Genomic DNA, 22,916 nt, shown 5'->3' with positions numbered 1-22,916 from the left:
GGATAATGAGAGAGAGAGAAAGAAAGTTCTAATCCTGACTTCATACTACGAATGACTTCATACTACATACCATAATCAGAATGAGTGTAAGAGCTAAAACTAAATGTGAGAGCTAAAACTTTAAAAACTTCTAGAAGAGGGGCACCTGAGAGCTGCAGTCAGGTCAACATCCGACTCTTGGTTTTGGCCCAGGTCATGATCTCAGGGTGATGAGATTGAACCCCACTTCTGGCTCCATCTCAGGGTGGAGTCTGCTTGAGATTCTCTCTCTCTCCTTCTGTCCCCCTCCCAGTTTGCAATCAATCAATCAATCAATCAACCAACCAATAAAATCTTTAATAGAAGTTCTAGAAAACATAGAAATATTTCATAATCTTGGAGTAGGTAAGTAGTTCTTAATATAGGAGGTGAAATGAAAAAAAAGTGGTTAACTTGGGTCACCTGCTCCCTGTGTCTGACCTTTGTTACCATTTCTCTCATCTCTGTCTGCTCCCTGGGCACTGGCTGGGACAAGCTGGGCAATGGTACCCACCCCCCACAAGCCCACAGCCCTTGGAAGGGAGCAACTTTGGCTCTGCCCTAACCCCACTTAGCACACTGTCCCTTCCACAAGCCTGCTGCTAAGGCCACCTCTATAGCCCCCAGCATCCCAGCCCACACAGACTCCAAAGATGCCACTAAAGTTTGGATTTTGTCCTCTCGCCCCTCCAAGCCCACCCTTATCTCAATATGGGGGTGAAACAGGAGTGAAACTCAGTGGTCCCTCTCAGCAGGCAGTGAGCGGCTCCATTGTGCTCAGCTGTCTCCACTCATGGCCTTGAAGTTTTCCTTACAATGGAGACAGCCTTCTGGGGATTCTAGAGGTGATATGGAACAGGGTGTATTTGTGGACATTTCAATGGGGATTTTTGGCAAAATAGGAGAGGGCACTGAACAACACAATGGGTTGGATCATCACCTAACACCAAAAAATCTCTTTGATTCAGGGTGGGCCACCCTTTCTAACACTTTACCACAGTTTGAAAGTCTGACATAGGAGTAGGAGGAAGTAGAGAGTACCATTGCCTTCCTGGACTTTCGAAGCCTGTGCTATTGCAAATTCTCCCCTTCTAATCAGCAAGTCAGTTCACTTCAGTGCCCATTTATTGAAAGGCTACCTAAATTTAGCTTCCTTTACCTCAGAGTTACTCTGGGGAGTGACGCAGGTGTCCCAGGCTGTGTCTTCATGCACATGCTGTCCTCACACAGGGGTAGGGCATTACTGAGACCAAGTCTCCCCAGTGCCAGGTGTGTACTGACCACTGTCCCCAAAGTCAAGAAGGGTTGGGGTCTCTGGCAGTTAAAGGGACCCAAAGGCCCTGAGGGATAGTTAGGACTCCAGTGGGCAGAGATGAGCCAGCACCCAGACTGTGGAAACAGCCCCAGCCAAGGTGAGGAGGGAAGAAGTTTCCCAGCATGTTTGGGGAATCTGGAGAAGTCTAGTTTGGAGCATGGGATGAAGTTAGGGAGTTGAAGAGACAGGTCTGGAGCCAGACTTCAAGGGTGGGGGATTTGGCTTGGTTTGATACCCAGTGAGGGACAGGCCCATGGGTCAGAGCAGGGCTGCTGCACCCTCCCTGGCAGGACCCACGCAGGGTTGAGAGGTTAGGGGGGTGAGTGCCGGACTCCAACCCTGATTCGCACCAGAGTGTATGGCATGTGAAGAAGACAGAGATGCCCTTGGAGTCCTGTGTCACTGGGGAGCAGAAGGTGGGGCACTCGGAGACAGGTATTCAGGAGGGTCAGGGCGAAGTGGAGAGAGCCCTGGCCCCTGGCGATGCGGGCTGTAACTGTCTGCCTCGTGCTGCGACAGTAAGCACTATGGTCCTCGCAGCGCCTTAGCGGCTTTCCTATGCGCCCCCATTCCGCATCCAGAGAGGGGCCGTTCGGGGCTGAGATCCGGGAGGTCCCCGACTCCCAGTCCACACCTGGAGAGCTCTGGACAGTCGAGGCGGTACCCTCGCGAGGCGAGTTCTCCAGAGCGGGACTGGGAGGCGCGCAGAGCGCGGGAGGCGTGGCGCCTCCTCCGGGAAGCCGTCGGGGTGGCCCCCGGCGCCTCTGCCTGCCGCTACTACTGCCTTATAAGGCGGGGGCCGGGCCGCTCCGGGGGAGGGGCTGCGGCCGCCCGGCCTCCTCCTCCGCTGTCCAGCTGCGCCGGGCCGGCAGGAAAGCTCAGCGCAGCGCAGCGCAGCGGCGGCGGGAGCCGGGGAGCGCGCCGAGCGGACCATGGGCAAGTCAGGTGAGCCCGCGGGCTGGCCGGGCGGGTGCGGGCAGGGCTCGCGAGTCTGGGCGCCGGGGCCGCCCTCCCCCCGCCTTCACACTGCCCCGCGGCGGGCGGGTGCCCCCGGGAGCCGGGCGGCCGCCGCCAAGCGGGGTCAGAAAGCCGGCTGCGCTGCGGGATCCGGGGTGCGGGATAGGGAGGCGTGCGGGACCAAGCGCCGGGAGGCTCCGCGCCGGCAGTTTCCGGGACAGCCAGGAAGCCGGGGTGGCCATCGGGCCACCAGGAGAGAAGGAGGGAAGGAGAGACCGAGGGAGGGTCCCCCTGTCTGCGAGCCAGAGATTGCGTCAGGGAGGGTTTCCAGGCGCTGATGGGATTAGCGCTCGGCGTCCGGCCAAGGCGTGGCTTTTGCTTTGTTTCTGGAGCAGAGTTAGACTTGGAAAAAGCCCCCCAACTCTGACAGCATCTCCTGCCGCAACACAGCTCGCCCCAGCCAGCTCTCTTACGGACAGCTCTGAGCATCCTTTCCTTCTGTCGTCGTCCCTCCTCCCCCGAGCGCCCCTTCTGTGCCCAGCTATGTGCCAGGCTCAGTCTGGCTCCACCCGGGTGCAGACTCGCACTTCCCCTTTATGGCTGACCTGTCGCTGCCCATCCTCACCACTGCGGCTGTCCGGGTGAACTTTCTAACATGCAGATCTGTCCTGTCACTTTCTAACACCTTCCATCCCATGGTCTTCGGGAGAAAGAGTACCACTCTTCCGCTGGGCCTGGGGCCCTGTGGATGTTTATAGGTACCCTTACCTCCCCCTCTGCACGCTGCTATTGGGAGACTGGCCCGCTGGTCCCTTCCCCTGGGTTCCCTCTCCCAGCGCACACCACTAACTTTCTATCTTTCCCACTTTGCTGTGGTTGCAAATCCTCCCCATACTTCTAGGCTCAACCCGAGCCTGGGACGGTCCCACTCCGTATCTTCTTTGTTGCAGCCCTCCCAGCAGTCAGCTTGGGTCACTGCCTCAGCCATGGTCCTGTTTCCCACAGACTCCTCACTGCTGGGGCCCCGGGGCCGAGTCTAGCCCAGCATAGTTTCTGCCTCACAGGAGGCTCTCAGTGAACAGCTGTTCAACAGGGCTCAGAAGTCCTGCTTCATGGGAAGTTGGGGCTGTGAACCTCAGGTGGGTGAGGCCGGGTCCCTCCTTGAATCTCTTCTCAAGATCCAGACTCATGAGGTGCTGGTGTTGGGAGTAAGTGGCTTTCCCTGGCCTTCATCCTCACCTGCTGTGACCGGTCTGGCTTTCAGCCCTGGCTCTGCTGATCACTTGCTGTGTGATCTTGAACAAGGCTTTTTACTTCTCTGTGCCTCAGAGGGTGGCCCAGAGGCTCTCCAGTACGGACAGGTGGCACGAGTTGTCATGTAGTTCAAGAACAGGGTGATAGGCGGCGATAGGGCATGGAGTTGGCAGATGTGAAAAGGCATTTTGAGAAATCAACTTTTTTTCTGTACCCTCGGAGAAAATCCACAAATTCTCTGAAGCCACATTTGTATCCGTTGTTTCTGCCCTCTTCCCTAAGAAACAGTTTTCCAGAACTTCTAGTACTCAGCTATATGCCCATTTTTCTATCTGTTCATCCGTCTAGCCCTCCCTTCCTTTTTCCTTCCTTTTCTCTTGCCCTCTGTCCCACCACCTATTCGTGGGTCCGCCAAGCTGCAGACCCACTGCTGTCGAGGCATGGCCTCGGTCCTCAGCAGAATTCATTTGGATCATGGATATGCTCCGGAAAGAAGTGGGAAGTGATTCAAGCCACAGGCGGGTGCGGGTGAAGAGTGGCAGGAGATCGGGGGAGAGAGAGATCTCTGCAGAGGGGACCATCGAACCTCCTGGGGCACCTTGGGGATTTGGACTTTACCCATGGGACCTCAGGTGCCACTGAAAGGCATTGATCTGAAAGCCTGAGTTGTGCCAGGGTGGAGGGTGGCTAAGACGGGGAGACTACTGTGGCTGCTCAGGAGAGGCATGTAAGGACCACAGAGGATGAGGAAGATGGTAGCCAGAAGCAGACTTGGGGACTGACTTACTGTGAACATGAGGGAAGGGCCAGCAGTGTGCATCTGGGTGCAGTTTCCTCATTACCGCATAGGGGCCAATCTCTTTTTAATTTTTAACCTCAGATGTACGTTAGAGCTATCTGGGGTTGTGGGCATTGCTGAAAAAGTATCACACAACTGACACAGCTAAAATTCCAGAAGACACTCGGGCTAGTGCTTCAAGACTCCCAAGACATGCTCCTAGCCCCATCTCCCTGTTGGGCTTCAGTTTGCAGCAAGATGGGGGCAGAGAAGAAAGGCAGTGGCTTCCAGCTCTGTAGATGCCTCTGGTTCCTAATAATGGTGATTACCAATTATTAAGCTCCTACTGCATACCAAACTTGGAGCTAGGTATTTTATTTTACTTTTTTTTTTTTTGAAGATTTTATTTATTTATTTGACACAGAGAGAGAGAGAGAGAGAGAGAGAGAGAGCCAGAGAGGGAACAGAAGGGGAGGGAGTGGGAACAGGAGAAGCAGGCTTCCCACAGACCTGATCGAGCCTGATGCGGGGCTCCATCCCAGGACCCCGGGATCATGACCTAAGCCAAAGGCAGACGCTTAACGACTAAGCCACCCAGGTGCCAGGAGCTGGGTATTTTATACACGTTACCAACATTTGTTAACCGCCTACAGGGCAGGTATTACCAATTTTGTAGGTTTATAGAGGTTGAGTACCTTGCCCAAGTTCACACCTTGACCCGTAAGTGAACCAGCCGGGATCTGAACTGGGTTTCTGCTTTCCCAGCTGTGTTCTTTCCCCTCTACCACATGGACCACTTACTACCTGCTCCCCACCGGCTTTTCACCCTGGATTGCAGCCCCATAGAGACTTCTGCACAGCCTGCAGTTACCTCTGAGAATCTTACCTCTGCCCACAGCACAAAGCACCAGAGGACAGCAGAGCAGAAGACCTTTTAGGGACTGACTACCCTGGGAATCTCCTACCAAGTGGGGGCTGTCACACCTTTGCTAGGGAGGGCTGTGTGGGCCGGGTCATTCAAGCAGTTCCATTTTCATGTTGATTTTATTGAAAAAAGGGAGGACTGGTTCAAAGAAAGGGTTTCCTGCTTTGAAGATACTTTGAAAACCACAGATGTCATCCTTCCTTCACACAGATGGGGAACCAGCCTGAGGAGAGGCCCAGGGACTCGCCTGTCTGAAAGGCCTGAGGGGCCGCAGGAACACAGAGCCACTCTGCAGGCCAGAGCGAGCTCTCCCTGGCTTCTTCAGTCCTTCAGGGATGAATGTCTGCCTGCAAAGGGGCAGCCTGGGGCCAGTGCTCCAGGACATCCGTGTTCCCAGGTGGCACTTGGGCAACTCTTCATTGTCCATCGTTTTTGCCTTTAGGTAGAGGAAGACATCTGTGAAGTGGTAGTATGCGTGATTTGAGGGAGGGAAGAAGGGGAAAGGAGGAATAACTTAGATCGGGCTGTAATGTGGACTCATTGTGGACCTTGGGCAATTCACATGTGCAACGGAAAACCACAGTTTCCTCCACGTAGAGAGAAGGCTCCCGTCCGAGTGCCTTCTCGGAGCTCGTGTGTGGAGGCTCCATTCTTTTGTTCATGGACTCATTCACCCAGTAAATAAATGTCTGAGACCAATTTAAATACCAGCAGCCCTACTCGCTTTAAAAATCTAGGTTTGGTTTTGTTTTAAGATTTTATTTATTGGAGGGAGGGAGAGCGAGCGAGCTCATGCACAAGCCTGGGGGAGGGGCAGAGGGAAGGGAGAAGCAGGATCCCTCTGAGCAGGGGTTCCCAACATGGAGCTCCATCAGGGGACCCTGGGATCAGGATCTGAGGCTCAACCGACCGAACCACCCAGGAGCCCCTAAAATCTAGGCTTTGACAGGGCAGTTTCTCCCAAGACCAAGGGATTAAGTGTCTCTGCCCAGTAATGAGGCTAATAATTATAGTTGACATTTAGGAACTGTTCATTGTGTTCCAGAACTGTTCTGAAGCATTTTCATAGGTTAATTCATTTAATTCTCACCACAACCGTGTGAGGTAGAAACTGTTCTGCCTATTTTATATATGGGAGAAATGAGACACAGAGTGATTAAGCAACTTCTTCAAGGTCACACAGCTAGTGAAAGGCAGAGCTGGTCTTGAATTACCTGGAATCCAGGCAGAAAGAGCAGGAACTACCTGCGACCCGTCTGGAACTCACTTTTTTTTTTTTTTAAATCAACTTGTAATTTTTCTTCCTGATAAACCAGCAAAGCCAGCTTTGCCCCAAAGGTGGGACCAGGTTGCTTTCCAGCCTCTTGCCAAGGGGACGGAAGGGGCCTGTCCACAATTTCTGCCCTGACCCCTGATGCCCCTCTTTGGGGAGGATTTTGGAGAGGGCAGGGAAATGAGTCAGACTGGGCCCAGGGAGGCCTCAGAAGAGGACCAATGGTGAGGGAGGAGTCTGTCTGTCCCAGCCAACAGCCCCAAGGAGGAGGGGCGTGGCCTGAGTTTTTATCTGGCAGTTAGAAGCCTGGGCCCCAAAGGACCTCCAAGAGCCCCCATCCCAGCACAGCACTCCCTCCCCTCATGGAGACAGCCCAGCCCTGACTCCATAGTCCCTCAGCCACAGCGAACCTTGCCCAGGCAGCTCCTTGCACCTTCCAACGGCTCTGACCTTAAGCCCTACACCCATCCCTGGAAGCTCCTCCTTTTCATCTGGGGCCCCTCAGACAGGTCTGTCCATAAAGGGCTTGGCATAGAGGAGGCTTCTGAGGAAGTTCTTTTCTGCTCTTCCTGCCCCTCCTCAGAGATTGGCAGGCCCAACCCCACTGGACTTGATCCTCCTCCCGGACCTGGTGACCCCACTGTCTCTTCAGTGTTTCCTCTGTCTCCTGAGCCTCAGGGGTGGTATAGAGTTAAGGACAGGGTTTCCCTCTTCGTGGTTCTACTACCCCTGGACCATTTGTGGGAACTTGGGTAGGTAACTTCCCTTCTGGAGCCTCAGTTTCCTTATCAAATAAAAGGTACAGTTGTGGGGGCTCCCACAAAAGGTGGCAATAAGCAAGTAAAATCGTGCACAGGCCTGGCACCTGGAAATGGTTGGTCAGCAAAAGAAAGGACCTCTTCCATTCTGGGCTAGCACCCTGAGCCTGTAGGAGTTCTCTGAGCCTTGGTTTACCCTCCTACAACATAAGGACATTATTCCTACCCTCCCCGATTGGGGGGGGGGTGGCTGGAAGAGCTCTCCCTGTCTAATGTGGGGATGGGTGGGTTTTTTTCTGACTTTTTAATATTTACATTTATCTGTGTCCTAGGGTTTTTGTACAGAATAAGGTGTGCCTTTCGCTGGGTGTGTTCACAAGTGATATCTTGCCTCTGAAGGCTAAGGCCCTGCTCTAAGGAGTGGCCTGGGCGGGGACTGGCCTCTGAAGTATGGTTGGGGATAGGGAGAGAAGGCTCCCCTACCAAAAAGTCTTCCTGACCCCTTTCTAGAAAACCTGACCCAGGACACTGGCCTTGCTGGCGACAGTGATCAGCGTTGGCTTCTGGGCACCAAGCTTAGATTGGGCTCAGGAACTTTCACTTTTGTTTCTTTTTACTTCCCACATTCTGGGAGTACAGTGACCTAGTTTTTAGCAGCCTTGTGTATCCCTCTCTGTCGAAAACACTGCAGGACCTACAGCTCTGCTGGGTCCAGTGCGACCTGAGCCTGGCCCTCAGAGCTGGCTTTAACCTGGCTTCACCTCAGCTAACCCACCCACTCCCCATATCTCCCCCTCCGCCCCATAGCCCTGGATCTACCAGCTCCCTTGTCCTGCCTGGCTCTTTCTGTGTCTGCTTTGCCTCCTTACTGCCTCCTCCGGGGAGGCTTCACTGGTACATCGGTGGTCCTCATAGCCCACGCTCCTCAGTCCCATGCACCTCCTGTGGTGTCCCACTGTGGCCTGCGGGGGACATGGGAGCTGGCAGGGACATTAGTGTGGGCCTCACCAAGCCCGTCCCTCAGATGGGGACCCTCTGCCCCTTGACTGTGTGCACCCACACCTGCCCCTGCACAGACACACACACTTGTGATCACTGCATCTCCTTAGAGAAGCTCCGAACTCGCTGCAAGAGTGAGGTCAGCCATGACTTGTCTCCTCTCACCCCACCCTGATGGGACCTTACGGGATCTTAGGATTGGAGGGACTTGAGGGTCATCCAGTTGGCCTCCAGTGCCTGAACCCTTTTGAGAAGAGTCACTTGTTTGTACTCCCCCAGTGCTGGAGAGCTCATTACCTTGTAAGGTCACTCTTTCAGTTTTTGTGGAAAGTTTTGATTGAAAGAGCTTTCTTGGGCTGAGCTAAAATCTGTCATCCTGGCCTTTTCACCCAGCCATTTTGCCCTCTGGAGCCCCAGACTTACCAGAGGTGTCCACTGTGTCTTCCAAAGGCTGATCTCCAGGATGAACAGACCCAGTTCTTGCCATCTTCCTTTTTAAGACCTCTGTTTCCAGCCCCTTCTCCACCTGGCCACCACTTGTGGACACACTTCCGATAGTTGCTGCCTCTCAGACAAGGCCAGGGCCAGGCTGGGTGAGGAAGTCCAGCTGAATGCTGGCTCCTGCAGGACTGCCAGTGCCTTGCCCAGGGGCTGGTGGGACTCTGGCCGCCAGGCCGCCCTACTGACTCCTTGGTGTCTCATCGACTAGAACCCCTCTGGCTCCCACCAGTCGTTATGGCTTCTATCTGACATATACTCTAAGAACCTCTGTGACTCCATTATCACAAATACCACATTAACATACTGAACCCCAATTTTTGTTTTTATTGCTGTGGTAGAAAACATGGGACACAAAATTCACCGTCCTCATCATTTCAGAGCCTACGGTTCAGTAGCATTACATACATTCGCATGTACGTACTGTTGTTGTACAACAGATCTCCAGAATTTTTCCATCCTGAAAATCTGAAACTCCACCCAGTAAACAGTACCTTCCCTTGTCCCCCTCCCTCCCATAAACCTGACATCTTTACCTTTCATACCAACAAGGGTTTGTCTCCTCTCTTGACCACAAAGACCTAAAGAGTTCAGGTCACAGCTCCTCCCCTGTCTCGGTGGCAAGATGGTAGCAAGCAGCTACTGTCACCCCTTCCTTCGCGGTGTCCCCCATGTCTGCCTGTCAGCCACAACCTCCCAAATCCTGCCGTTCAGACCCCTGCCCCTGCCAACATTGCTGTGACCAGACCTCACTGAACTGCCCCGCTGGGCCCCACAGGCCTAACTCTTCAGGTGATTAGAACCCCCTTGGGCCGGCTCAACTGCCACCCACCGTGGGCGTGACCCACAGTCACCTCGTCTGTCCTGGCCCACATGTAGCCCAGAGCTCCCTGAGGGCAGGCCCCGGCCTGGGTCTTACTTCTCCTGCATCACCTCAGAGACCCAGTGGGATTTGATTCAAAGCCCTGGGAGACCTGGGGAATCTGGCTGAGGCAGGGGAGGAAGACTCCCTGTTGGGTCATCTCGGTCTCTGGGGTGAGAAGAGCAGAGGAGAGGAGGCTGGTGAATGACCTGGGGCGGGGGGAGGAGCGGGCGTCTTCAGCCTCCGCGTGCACCCTTACCGCCCACGGCCAAGCCTAAGGGACAGGCCCCTGCCAGGAGAGACAAACGGTGTAACGACCCTGTGGCTCTTATTCATAACCCACACGACTGGCTCCCAGATTCCCACTGCTGGTGCTCAGTGCCTTCCAACCAGCCTCACTAGCTCCTGTCTGAGCCACTTTGGGGCTCCAATCAGGGGCCACCTTCCTGATCCCCAAGCCCATGGTAGGTTACTTTTCTCCAAGTTCCTCTTGACGACCTACACTCACCTGCACCTTGGCTATCACTCTGCCGGTGCCTGTTTACAAGGCTGCCTCCCTCTGTGTGTGAGCTCCCTGAGGGCTGGACAAGGTGGATGTGTCTCTGGAGCTCTCGTACAATCCAGGAGGCCGGAGTGGAGGAGGCACTCAGAGACCAGAGGAACCGATGGGTGGGTGATGGGTGGCTGAACAGATTATGAACCACGAGATGGACGGAGGAGTAGTGGGAAGACGGATGGAGGGTGGGGGATGGAGGGGGTTCCATTCCAGAGCCAGACTGGGGTGACTTCTGTCCGCTGTTGACCTTGCCTCCACCCACTTATTCTCTCTCTAACTGCAGCCTCCTTGAGCTTGTCCTTTCTGAGGTCATGACCCAGTTGCATCCCTGGGGGCAGCTGACCCCCAACCCCCCACCACATTCTTTTCCACCCTGTCCCCTCAATCCACTTCCCCAGTGCTGTCCTCCCCAGGCACTTCTTTATCTGGCCCAGTCTTTTTGGTTTCCCCAGCACAGTACGGGCACCCTCGCCATAGCCAGGCCTGGGAGCTCTGCAGTCTCCATACATTTTGTCCCAGCGGTTCCATTGCTCCCTATCCCGCCCCGCAGCCCCCACGCCTTCTGCGCACCTGCGGCCCAGCCTCCACTCAGCGGCCAGCGGGGCCTCCCAGGAACACACGTGTCCTCCTCTCAGCCCCTTGTGCCCATTCCGTCCCTTCCCGCTCGCTGCCCTGGATAAAGCCCCAGTTCTCTCACATGTGGTCCATGGGCCCTACCTGACCCAGGAGGCGCCTCTGTGCAGAGATGGGGAGGTCGGCTCAGGGCTGTGGAGCAGGGTGTCCCTGTTGTCCAGCTGGTGGGGGTGCCGAAGGGGAGTGCAGCCTCGTCCTGCGGCCTGGGGCTGGGGCTGGGCGGCATTCTGAAGCCGCCATTGCACTTTCTTGGTGGGTCTCTTCTCCGCACTGAAACCTTCTCCATTTTGAAATCATTGCAGCTTCCAAGCAGTTTAATAATGAGGTCCTGAAGGCCCACAACGAGTACCGGCGGCAGCACGGCGTCCCCCCACTGAAGCTCTGCAAGAAGCTCAACCGGGAGGCTCAGCAGTGAGTCCCCAGAGAGCGGGGGTGACGTGGGCTCTTCGAGACGCTATCACGGGGGACTGGGGGTGGGGGTGGGGGTGTCAGCCCAAAGGACGTGGGTTTGAGGGGCAGGTACAGCCAGGCTTGAGTAAATAACCCTTGCGCCACTGACCTCGGCAGGTCCTTTTTCTTTGAACCTCAGTTTGCTCCTCTGTAAAATGGGGCTGTTGTGGGGCTCAGAAGAGTGGCTGGCGTGATGCTCCCGATCTCCACCGCCAGTCTGGGGCGGGGAAGGAGGCTGGGCCGCAGCAGCTTAGGGCTCACATCCCGGGGCTTCCCTGAGCCGGCCTGCTCTGAGGGGGCCCGTGGACTCTGGCAGGTATTCAGAGGCCCTGGCCAGCACGAGGATCCTCAAGCACAGCCCAGAGTCCAGTCGTGGCCAGTGCGGAGAGAACCTGGCATGGGCCTCCTATGATCAGACAGGTAGGTCGCTTTCTTGGCTGCCCTCCCCCACCTCCCCTCCCGGCTGAGCTGGGCCCAGGACATCCTGTGTTCAGACCCCAGCACCCCGCTCCGTGTAGCCTTGGAGCCACAGGCCCAGAGAGGGAGAGGGGCCCCAGAGCTCTGTGTGTGTGCTCCCGGGGGCTGCCTGCAGCTCTCCGCAGTCTCAGATGGCCAGCTCGGGGCTGGGCCTGTGCTGGGTGCCAGGGACACAGAGATGAGTCAGACTGCCCGGCCCTCCCCCTCGGAAGAGCTCCCAGCTGGGGCGTGGGGGCGGGGGAGAAAGTCTTTTCTCTGCCCTTTCTGTGCAGTTTCAGCCTGACCCTGTGGGCTCCCAAGTATCCCCAGCTGCAGTTTTGCTTTCTTCCCATTTTGCTTTCATTTTTAAAATGTTGGTGTACTCACTTTTATCATCAGAAAAATGCAATTGAGCTTCTTCCATGTTAGGAAAAAAAAAAAGAGAAAGACAATCCCTCCATCTGAGGTCACAGCCTGGAATGGTGATCCCGCCACACTGACCAAACATTCTGGAGCTTCCTGGCTCTGACGGGGCTGTCGTGGCTTTTTAGGAAAAATGCTGGAGAGAGATACTTTGCCCTCTGAAGTCTTCTCCAGACCCCAGTGGGAGGATGGCTACCCCCTCCTCCCTGGGCCTAACATTCCTGGGAGTTCCCCTGGGGAGGCCTGCTGTCCTCCTCCCAGTGTCCCTTCCCTGAGCTGCGGGCCTGCAGAGGGGGAGAGGTGTGAGCACCCTGGAGCCTGCAGCCTCCTTTCCAGGCCGGGGCCATGGGCCCTAATGGGGAGAAGGCTCCCTGAAGGGTCAGGAACCGCAGGCAATGGAGGTGATTGGTCCCAGCCTTGCGTTGGTCCCCTATGGAGCCCTGAGCAAGTCGCTACCCTCTGTGGCCCCAGTTTCCCCATCCCTCTCCATAGACTGTCTTTATCCCCACCCTGGGGACACGTTGGGATCTTTTGCAGTACTTTTAGAAAAGACCCATGCCTGGGTCTCTCCTCCAGAGACACTGACACAGTCTGTGGCAGGCCCCAGGCGTCGGCCTGGTTTCAGTGCTCCCCGGGTGAGGCCCGAGTGTGGAGGCCTGCCTGCCCAACGTGTGGTCCTTGGGGAAGCAGTGGCACCTGGGAGCTTGTTACAAATGCAAACTCAGAGGCTGCAGCTTTGACCTAGGCAGTCAGAATCCAAATTTTAACAAGTGCCCCAGGTGATCCATGTACATGTGAAAGTTAAGGGTAAGACTTACTGCCGTGGAATGGAGGCTCCCACAGTGGCCTGGACATCAACAGCTCCCAGGGAAATGCTGTGGGTTTTCTCCTGCCTAGAGTGGAGACCCTGACCCACCAGCCCAAGTGCCTTTCCTCTTGTGGATATTTCAGGAGACACACTTAGGGTGGGGTGAGGGCAGAGTGTCCCGAAAACTCAGAGCATCATTAGAAGCCCTTGGAGTACGTTGCATACAACCCTTGTACAGAGGCCCAGAGAGGGGAAGGCCTTGCGCGGGATTACACAGTCAGTTAGTGGCAGGGCTGGTCCCCCAAAGCCAGGCCAAGGGTCTTCCTAAGCAAGGCCCTCTCTGCAGAGGGGGATGGGCAGGAGTCCCTGTTTCAGCTCACTGGTGCTTTGTCAGACGTCTATGGGGTGTGTGGTTTGGGGTTAGTGGGAGAAGGTGGAAGGAGTAGCGAGTGGGTTAATTTTGCTGCCGGGTTTGAAACAGTGTCTTTCCATACAGGAAAGGAGGTGGCTGATCGATGGTACAGTGAAATCAAGAACTACAACTTCCAGCAGCCTGGCTTCACCTCTGGGACTGGTGAGTGAGGGGGTCACCCCTGTGGCCTGGGCCTGGGCAGGGTTGCAGTTTGGGCATCTGACTTTGGAAAGGCACTAACCCTCTGAAAATCGATCGTGTCTCTCCTCTTTTACCTCTTCTGTATTTCTCTGGTTCCACTTCACCCAAAGGGCAGGACTCCTCCCGTCACTTCCTCCAACACGCACGCACCCCGCTCTGGCTGAGTACACCCGATCCAGGAATTCCTGTCCCACCAGCTCCAAGTTCTCTACATGACTAGAGTGTGCCGTAAGGAAGCTGTCGATTTTTAAAATTCCCGAGTGCCTCCTCCCAGAAGTGGTGGTATAACCGGTCGTCCTCCTGCTAGTTTTGGTCCCCTCCAATCCAACCTGCTTCCAGCATCCAGAATATTCTTTCTAAAGCCCTCTCATCAGGAAAACGGCCTCACTGTTCACTCTCTCCTTCTAGTCTTAACTCCCTCCCCCTCATACCCTGCATCCTTCCAAGGTGCTCCCCACACCTCCAGCTTCCCAGGAGTCTCCCCTGCCCCCCAACCCCCACCCCTTCACCTGTTCCCTCCAGTTTGCGTTCAGAGGAGCTTGGAGCGCAGACAGCCTAGATCTGCTCTCAGCTCCAGCACTAGTCGTGTGAACTTGAGTTGCCTCTCTGTCCTTCCCTGTCCCAGAGGGCGAGGGGCAAGGCGGTAGCCTCTAGGGGACATTCTGAAAGACGGTGTGTAGATGCAGGGCAGTGCCACAGGCCATAGCGGCCATGGGACCGTCCTGCTTTCCTGTGAGGCCTCCAGGGTGAGCAGGAAACATTTAGCTGACTGAAGCCCCAGGCAGCCGCTCTGTGTTCTGGGCCCACACCTGCCCCTCAGCCAACTCCCCTCACCTGGCGCCTGTCTTTCCTCAGAACTGACTCAGATCTACTTGCGGCCCAGGAGGGGTTGGACGGGACTGAGAGTTTCTCTGACCAGAAGGAGCCAGGGAAACTGAAAAGGGGATTCCCTGCCCACCCCTACCCTACCCTACCTCATCCCACACATGGGTGGAGCTCCTGTGGCCTCTCCCCCTCTGGAAGATTCTTCCACAGCAGGAAGTGACATGCTCTCAGAGCCAGTCACTGTTTCCTGTGGTTTGCTGCTCACCCCTTTGGGGCAGAGATTCTTGCAACAGTGTGGGCAGGACTGTGGGGCAGAGATGCAGATCTACTGAGGCATTTCTCCTCTCAGCTGTCCAGCCAGGGGTAAGGAAGCTGCTCTCAGTGATGGTTCTGTGGCAGTTAAATTCGAGAAGTGAGGGAGGGAATAGCAACAACCTTCTCCCAGTGATCAAGGTTCTTTGAAGACCCAGAACCTATCTTTTCATAAAGTTCAATGTCCAGAAGACATTGTATTTCGCACCCTCTGGATTTGCTTTTCCCAGAAGCAAGGCTCCCGAGCAACTGGACATGTGTCAGAACAAGTAACTACCGTTGTTTCTCTGTGCCTGCCACTTAAAAATTACAAAGTGACTCCACATTCCTGGCCACGTGAGCCTCACAGCACCAGTTGTGGGTGGGGCTTTATTCTACCCATTTTGCAGAGGAGGAGACTGAGGCCCAGAAGGAGGAAGAGACTTATTATAAATCTCCTATCCTCAATTCGATGTTTTTTCCATGGCTCCTGCTCCAAGGTGGGAGTCTTGCAAGTGTCAGAGCTGGGAATGGGGCTTGGCATGATCACTGACCACCTGTCCAACCTGTTGCCCCACATCTCCCACCCCTAAAGAGGAAAACCACAGAGCAACTAGCTCCTAGGCTGTCCCAGGTGCCAGTGGGCAATGCCTGGGGACAGGAGCACAGCTTTGGGTGGTGGTAGAATGAGAGTTTGCAAGACCCTTAAAGATCCTCAGGCCCATTCCCCATGCCTCATTCCCTGACCTGAGTCCATGTTGTAGGGAAAGAGACTTTGAAATACCCTGTAATCTATCCCTACCCACCTTGAGTCAGCAGCATCTAGTGATGAGGGGCACAGTTCTGTGCTACAAGCTGAGTGAAGAAAAACTGTTTCTTGCAACTCCTTTGTTACTTTTTTTTAAATGTTATTTATTTATTTGTTTATTTGAGAGAGAGAGATAGAGCATGAGATGGGGGAGGATCAGAGGGAGATGCAGACTCCCTAGCCCATGTAGGACTCGATCCTGGGACTCTAGGATCATGACCTGAGCCGAAGGCAGTCACTTAACCAACTGAGCCACGCAGACGCCCCCTTTATTACATTCTATTTTAATGCATAGATTGGTTTGCTTATTTACTCTGAATAAATAATACATGACATGAAATCTGCAAACTGTATAAAGTAAAAAGTCGTCCTTCCATTCCTGGTCTCTAGCACTTTCCCTTCAATTTCTTGTGTATTATCCTAAAGTTGGTCTGATCTTATACCAGCATGAGGTAAATATGTTCTCTTTTCCCCTTTTTTCTACCCTGGTCTGTGATCTGTTTTGCATTTGCTTTCTTCACCCAGCAGATTGTAAGAGATTGTTCCATGTTAATACAAAAAGAGCTTTGTCGTTCTTTCTTTCTGTTACCCATTATCATTATTCTCTTGCAGAAACATACTGTGACTTATTTAATGTGTCTTTCAAATGTATATTATAGGGCTTTTAGGTCAGTTGCAGGAAAGAGGATGTGATCCCTTTTTAAAAAAAAAAAAGAAAAGGTTTTGTGTCTGGTTTTGTGTCAGTTAGTGATTTAGTTAGAAACCACTGTGTGTCTGATGGTTGCTAAGGAAGTTGTGTCCTTTAACTCGTCTCTAAATACCCACACTTAATTATCTCTGGACAGAAACCTCCCTGGCCAGAGGGAAAATCACTTAGTCTCATCTGTTTGGAAAAGGCCTCCAGGGGGCCCACATGCTGCTTGTGTCTGTGATCATTTTCTTGGCAACCCGTGGATAAATGGCAGTTCTTCCTCGCCCGGGCAAGAGAGGAAGCGGGTGGTCAGTAGCCAGAGTCCAGGTCTCTTGAGAGAAAAGGCTCACACGTGGCAAAGAGCTTGAGCCTTAATGAAAAAGCAGCCTGTGGAAATGGTGACACCTCACCAAGATGCTGGACATCCTGGAGCTGTGACTCAGAGAGTAGGGGGATCCAGGGGGAAGAGGCAAGAAGCATTTGATTTTGAGGTGAAAATCAGAGTTTAGCGGGCACTGGTTAATACAAGTTTAAGGACAAGTGAAAAAGATGCGTTGGGGCGCCTGGGTAGCTCAGTTGGTTAAGCGGCTGCCTTCGGCTCAGGTCATGATTCCAGGGTCCAGGAATCGAGCCTCGCAATCAGGCTCCCTGCTTAGCAGAGAGCCTGCTTCTCTCTTACCCTCTGCCTGCTGCTCTGCCTACTTGCGCTCTCTATCTCTCTGTCAAATAAATAAATCAAATCTTAAAAAAAAAAAAAAAAAGATGCGTAGTTGTGCCTGGGGTTTGTTTTCCTTGAGTTCTTGCTTTGATTTTATCATAGCAAGCTCTGCTGATTACTATTTATGGTTTGTTATTCTTGTAAACAATTTGATAAAACTTCAGATCTTCTATGGACATAGACAATTAAATAATACCTACATTTAGAAATTATAAAAATGGAGTTCATCTGTAGGACAAAATACACACAATCTTTTTTTTTTTAATATTTTATTTATTTATTTGACAGAGAGAGATCACAAGTAGGCAGAGGCAAGCAGAGAGAGAGGAGGAAGCAGGCTCCCTGCTGAGCAGAGAGTCCCATGTGGTGCTCGATCACAAGACCCTGGGATCATGACCCGAGCCGAAGGCAGAGGCTCTAACCCACTGAGCCACCCAGGCGCCCAACACAATCTTTATTTTTTTTAACATTTTTTTTATTCGTGAGTGAGAGTGAGTGAGAGAGAGAGAGCACATGCAGGGGGAGGGGCAGAGGGAAAAGCAGACTCCCTGCTGAGCAGAGAGCCAGGTGGGGTGCGGGGCTCCATCCCAGGATTCTGGGATCATGACCCAAGCCGAAGGCAGACACTTAACCGACTGAGCCACCCAGGTTCCCCCTTTCTTTCTTTTTCTCTCTTTCTTCTTTATCTTCTGGTAAAACATATTTACCATAAAAATAACCATTTCAGGGTGTCTGGGTGGCTCAGTTGGTAAAGCCTCTGCCTTTGGCCCAGGTCATGATCTCCGGGTTCTGAGATCGAGCCCCGCATTGGACCCTCTGCTCAGCGGGGAGCCTGCTTCTCCCTCTCTCTCTGCCTGCCTCTCTACCTACCTGTAATCTCTCTCTCTTTCTGTCAAATAATTAAAAATCTTAAAAAAAAAAAAAAAAACATTTTTAGGGGCAAATCTCACAGGGAGGCCGCTTCTCCCTCTGCCTCTCTCTCTCTGTCTCTCATGAATACATAAATAAAATCTTCCAAAAAATTAATCATTTTAAGAGCACAGTTCAGTGAGATTAAGTACATTCACATTGTTGTACAACCATTGTACAACCCTATCCATCTCCAGAACTTTTCAGTCATCCCAAACTGAACCCATTAAACAGTAACTCCCATCCGTCCCTCTCTCCCTCCGCACCCGTAAGCTCTGGTGACCACTATTCTACTCTCTGTCACTGTGCGTTTGGTGATTCTCGGTATTATGTAAGTGGAGTCCTATAATATTTGTCTTTCAGTGTCTGGTTTATTTCACTTATCATAAAGTCCTCAAGATTCATCCTCAAGGTAGAATATATCAGAATTTCATTCCTTTTTAAGGCTGAATAATATTTTATTGTATGTGTATATGTAACATTTTGTTTATCCATTCATCCATTGGTGGACATTTGGGTTTTTTCCCCTTTTGGCTACTGTAAGTGGTGCTGCTATAAAACACGAGTGTACCAGTATCTGAGTCCCTCCTTGCAGTCCCTTGGGGTTCATTCCTGGAAGTGGAATTACTGGTTCAGATGGTAATTCTATATCTCATTTTTTAAGGAACCCCCGTACTGTCTGCCACAGTGGCTGCACTCTTTCATATTTCCCCCAGCAGTGCACAAGGGTTCCAAGTGCTGCACATCCTCACCGACACTTGTTATTTTCTTCTTCTTTTTCTTTTTTTAAAATATTTTATTTATTTATTTGCCAGGGAGAGAGCAACAGTGAGAGAGTGAGAGAGTACAAGCAGGGGGAGCAGCAGGCAGAGGGCGAAGCAGGCTCCCCGCTGAGCAGGGAGCCCGATGCAGGACTCAATCCCAGGACCCCGAGATCATGACCCAAGCCGAAGGCAGACGCTCAACCGACTGAGCCACCCAGGCATCCTGTTATTTTCTTCTTTAAAAAAAAAAAATTCACCCAAAGAGATGTAAAATGGCTACCTCTTTCTTTCTTACCCTGTGGGATACTTTGCCACTCTGATTCAATTTTCCTTCTTCCCTCTGTCTCTTTCACATTTATATCAGATATTGGGAGAGCATCTCCTTTGTGCCAAGCTCAGTGTTAAACACTGGGGATATTGTGACCAGTAAGTCAGGCATGGGGGTACCTGGGGGACTCAGTCAGTTGAGTGCCTGCCTTCAGCTCCATTCCTGATCTCCTGGTCCTGATATGGAGCCCTGCAGTCAGGCTGTCTGCGCAGCGGGGTGTCTGCTTTTCTCTCTGTGCTGTCTCTCTTACTCTCACTTTCTCTTCTATAGATAAACAAAATCTTAAAAAAATAAAATAAAATAATACAGGTGTGGTCCCTACCCTCAAGGAAGAAACATAATCTCTTCAGTGTTGTTTGAGCAAATGAATGTCATTCTGTGCTATGGAAGTCAATATTGACCTGTCAAAGGATCTCTGAGTCCTTAACAGTGAAGGTGCAAAGGGTAAGCTCCCACCCTCTACTCCTTGAAGATGGAAGAATTTATGGTCACTGAGCAAAGAGTACATTATAGCAACTCTTTTACTCCCCAAGTGGAAGGGGAGTGGGAAGCTGAGCTATATGAAAAGTTGGAAGGAAGCAGTGAGTGAGGGGCAGGCAGCCTCAACAGTGGGACACTGAGGCTGAGAAGCTTAACAAACCACAGAAGTGTCTAGAAGGTCAGGCAGTAGCTTGAGAAGGAATCGGGATGCTTGGCTTAGAGCAGAGGGAATTAAGGAGGCTCCAGCTTGTAAGGTTTCAAAGAGTGCAAAATGTAGAAGGCCTGCACTTGCAGTGAGGGTAGAAGCCAAGTCCAAGATGGTTTCCCATCTACCTTTTCATTCATCCCACATATTCACGCAACAAAGGTTTATTTTACACTCTTCATGTGCCAGGCTGGGCCAGGGTACTGAGTATACTTTGCTGAATAAAACAGTTTCGTTCTTGCCCCTGTGAGTCTGAGAGCCCTAGCAATGGAGCCAAGCAAATGAACAAGAAATCAAACACATGTAGCATTGCAAATGGAAGAATGCTATGAGGGGGAAGAACAGGGTATGATAGGGTGACCTTGGGAGGGAGGTGTTGAGGAAATAAGTGATTGTGAAAGGCTTCTCTGCACAAGTGACATTCAGGCTGAGGCCTAAGGGTTAAGATGTTGGTCATCAGGAGAGTGTTCCACACAGTGGCCAATGTGTGCAGGGGTTCCATGGTGGGGACTAACCTGATCAAGGAATGGAAAGGAGGCCCTTGGGCCAAAGCATCCCCTTTCATTCTAGGTGCAACTGGAAGCAGTTGAGGGATTTTTAAGTGGGGAAGTAAACAGATATGACTTATGTCTAAAAATGATTACTCTGACTCCTTTAGAGAAAGGGAATTGGAGGAGACAAAGGTGGGTGCTGGGGAACCGGTCGAAGGCTATTAACAGGGGTCCACGTGAGAAAGTTTGTGATCAGAACCCAAGTTTGGGGAGTGGATAGACTTAAGATCTGTTTTGGAGTTAGAGTCTCCAGGATTGAATGATGGGTTGTAGAGGGGGAAATGAGGGTGAGGGAGGAATACAGATCAGTCCCTAGGGTTGTGTGCATGGAGGGAACATTAATGGAAAAGGAAGGTAGGAAGAGCAGTGACTCTGGGGGGAACCAAAATCAGTAGTGAGGTTTGGACAGGTGACATTCGAGATGCCCGTGAGCCATCCAAGTGGAAATGTCAAGTAAGTAGTTGTATCTGGAACACAGAGGAGAGATCGGGGCTAGGGAAATAAATTTGGGAGCCAGAGAAAGATGAAATTGCCTAAAGAACGCAGCAGGTAAAGAAAAGCGAGCCCAGGACTGAGCCCTGGGAAGGGCGGGCGGGCCCCTCCAGCATTTATCAGTGAAATAGAAGAGGCGGAAGAGGCAGTAAGATGGGAATGACCAAGGAGGGCAACATCATGGAAACCAAAAGAGAGGGTACTTCAAAAAGGGGAGGAGTCGACTATTAAATGTTCCTGAGATGTCAAGTAAGAGAGGGACAAAAAGTGATCTTAGGGGAGAAACATGGAGATCATGCATGACCTTGAAGAATAGAGTCTGGGGGGTGTGGAGGGGTGGAGGCAGAGGCCAGTGGCGTGGCATCCTAACTGTTAGGCTCACTCAGCTTTGTTGTGATCTCCAGGACACCACGACACCTTTGAGCATCTGGAAACGGTGAGGTGAGGAGGGTCTGTGTGGCTGATTGAGAGACCCAGTGCCTCAGAAAGTCAGGCAGGGGAGTGTTCTCTGTCTCCTGCCTCTGACTGGTGTGCTGGAAGCTCAAGCTTCCCAAGCCTGACGAGATGGTGCAGGGGTTCGAGAACCCCTGGAAACGTCCTTCTCCAGATTCTGCCGACTAACCTGTTTTCCTCTCCCCCTGCCTCTGCCCCTCCAGGACACTTCACAGCCATGGTGTGGAAGAATACGAAGAAGATGGGAGTGGGAAAGGCATCCGCAAGCGACGGGTCTTCCTTCGTGGTGGCCCGATACTTCCCTGCAGGGAATGTCGTCAACCAGGGCTTCTTTGAAGAAAATGTCCTGCCTCCAAGGAAGTGATTCATTAAATGTAGTGGGAACGTGGCAGACTTAACATGGATACGAAGTGCCTAGAACAACAAAAACTCAGCTGCGTGTCTGTCCCTGTGGGTGTATGTGCTTGTGTGGGGGATGCTTTTGAGTGTCTCTTGCACACACACTTGGATATACAGTTCTGTATGAACTTATTCTTATGGAAAGGAATGAGCCTATTGAAAGCCTTTAACCCTGATGGTTACCTAGACCACAATTATTTGGACTTAGGGGGAAAACGAAAAATCAATTTTAAAACTTTTTTTTTTCTAAGCAAACTTCTTTTGTACATTTCTTATAATATCCATCCCTGGTCTTTTTCTAATTCCAAATGTTTGTGATGTTTCAAGGTGAAGTTCATTTTATGTGATCTTCATGCATTGTAATCTACTTCTGGTAGATATTTAAGATTATTAAACCCTCTTCTAAATGTAACATAAAACCGCTTTAAACACATAAATATAAAGCAGCTTCCACTGGAAACATGGGACAGGCAGGAACTGCCTTTCACAGAATGATCGAGATTTCTCCGTTTTAAGACATGATGTCATCTGCATGCCTCCTGGAATTCTCTGATGGGAATGCCAAAGAACAAATGGAGAGAAAAGTTTCACTTCCTTGCATTTTCTCCCTTTAAATAGCAAAGTACCACTACTCACCACCGCCCTTGTCCCCCTCCCACCTTTTCTCTTAAAATCCTCTGGCATCTCAGAGCTCCATATGTGCCTCCCGGTTCCTGGGGCCTCGGGTCAGGCCGGAAAGCCGCCCCTCCCCCACCTCAGCGAGGTGGCCCAGGGCCTGTTCTGGGAGAGAAAGCCCCTCACACTGCCTGGGCTCCCAGCCAAGCGACTGAAGGATGAAGTCAGTGAGTGTGGGGGGTGAGTGTGAGCTCACCAGGGCTCCCAGAGGAAGCCCTCCGGCCTCTGCCCTCCCCAGGCTCACAGGGCAGGAGCCACCGCCTGTTTCTGGCAGCTGCATGGGCAGCTGTGCGGCTGCTCCCTCCAGGAATGCGGGACAGGCCCAAATGTTCCAGGGAGACATCCCATGGAGTGAGGCGGGGAGGGGAGGTTAGAGTTGCCACTTTGGTTCTGTGTTTGGCCTCACACCAAACAAAGTTCCCCTGCATAATGATTTCACGTGGTCTGTGTGGGAGGACCCTATCCAGATGCCAGGCTGGGTGTCGCAGAAGCAGGACCTCTCTAAGCAGAGAGACAGCAGGCTGCTGCCTTAGAGACCCACTCGGAGCAGGCCAGTCAGAGAACTCGCTTCCTGAAGGTCGGGCTGCACTGTGAACGCAGCCTCGTGCTGTGCCCTTCCTTTCACCCAGGGATATTGACTAAGACAACAATAAAATCTCTTTTGTGTAATATCTTCCATGTCATTCATGCCTGATGCTTAATTGGTGACTAAGGTCATCGTAACTCTTAGTTCCTGCCTTAGGTAACTCGG

General features: G+C 52.3%; 1 protein-coding gene across 2 annotated transcripts; it reads left to right on the top strand.

Annotated features, from left to right (window-relative positions):
• Window positions 1–2,134: 2,134 nt before the first annotated feature.
• On the top strand, window positions 2,135–22,838 carry GLIPR2 (GLI pathogenesis related 2). 2 transcript variants are annotated; one of them, XM_059411330.1, is made up of 5 exons: window positions 2,142–2,278; window positions 11,129–11,237; window positions 11,593–11,696; window positions 13,460–13,537; window positions 21,295–22,838. In XM_059411330.1, the coding sequence occupies exons 1-5, from the start codon at window positions 2,266–2,268 to the stop codon at window positions 21,453–21,455; spliced, it is 465 nt and encodes a 154-aa protein (XP_059267313.1). In that variant the 5' UTR covers window positions 2,142–2,265; the 3' UTR covers window positions 21,456–22,838. The 2 variants fall into 2 exon arrangements, with proteins under 2 accessions (XP_059267314.1, XP_059267313.1); XM_059411331.1 differs by lacking the exons at window positions 11,593–11,696; window positions 13,460–13,537 and having other exon boundaries at window positions 2,135–2,278.
• Window positions 22,839–22,916: the final 78 nt, after the last annotated feature.

The sequence above is a fragment of the Mustela nigripes genome, chromosome 9 (genome assembly GCF_022355385.1).
Source record: "Mustela nigripes isolate SB6536 chromosome 9, MUSNIG.SB6536, whole genome shotgun sequence".
NCBI lineage: Eukaryota > Metazoa > Chordata > Mammalia > Carnivora > Mustelidae > Mustela > Mustela nigripes.
This window is presented reverse-complemented; position numbering and strand designations above follow the sequence as displayed.

Excerpts from the sequence above, each read along its gene's own strand:
- GLIPR2 (XM_059411330.1), top strand. Across the intron at positions 11,238-11,592 it reads CTCAACCGGGAGGCTCAGCA|GTATTCAGAGGCCCTGGCCA; the intron begins GTGAGTCCCCAG and ends GGACTCTGGCAG. Across the intron at positions 11,697-13,459 it reads GGCCTCCTATGATCAGACAG|GAAAGGAGGTGGCTGATCGA; the intron begins GTAGGTCGCTTT and ends CTTTCCATACAG.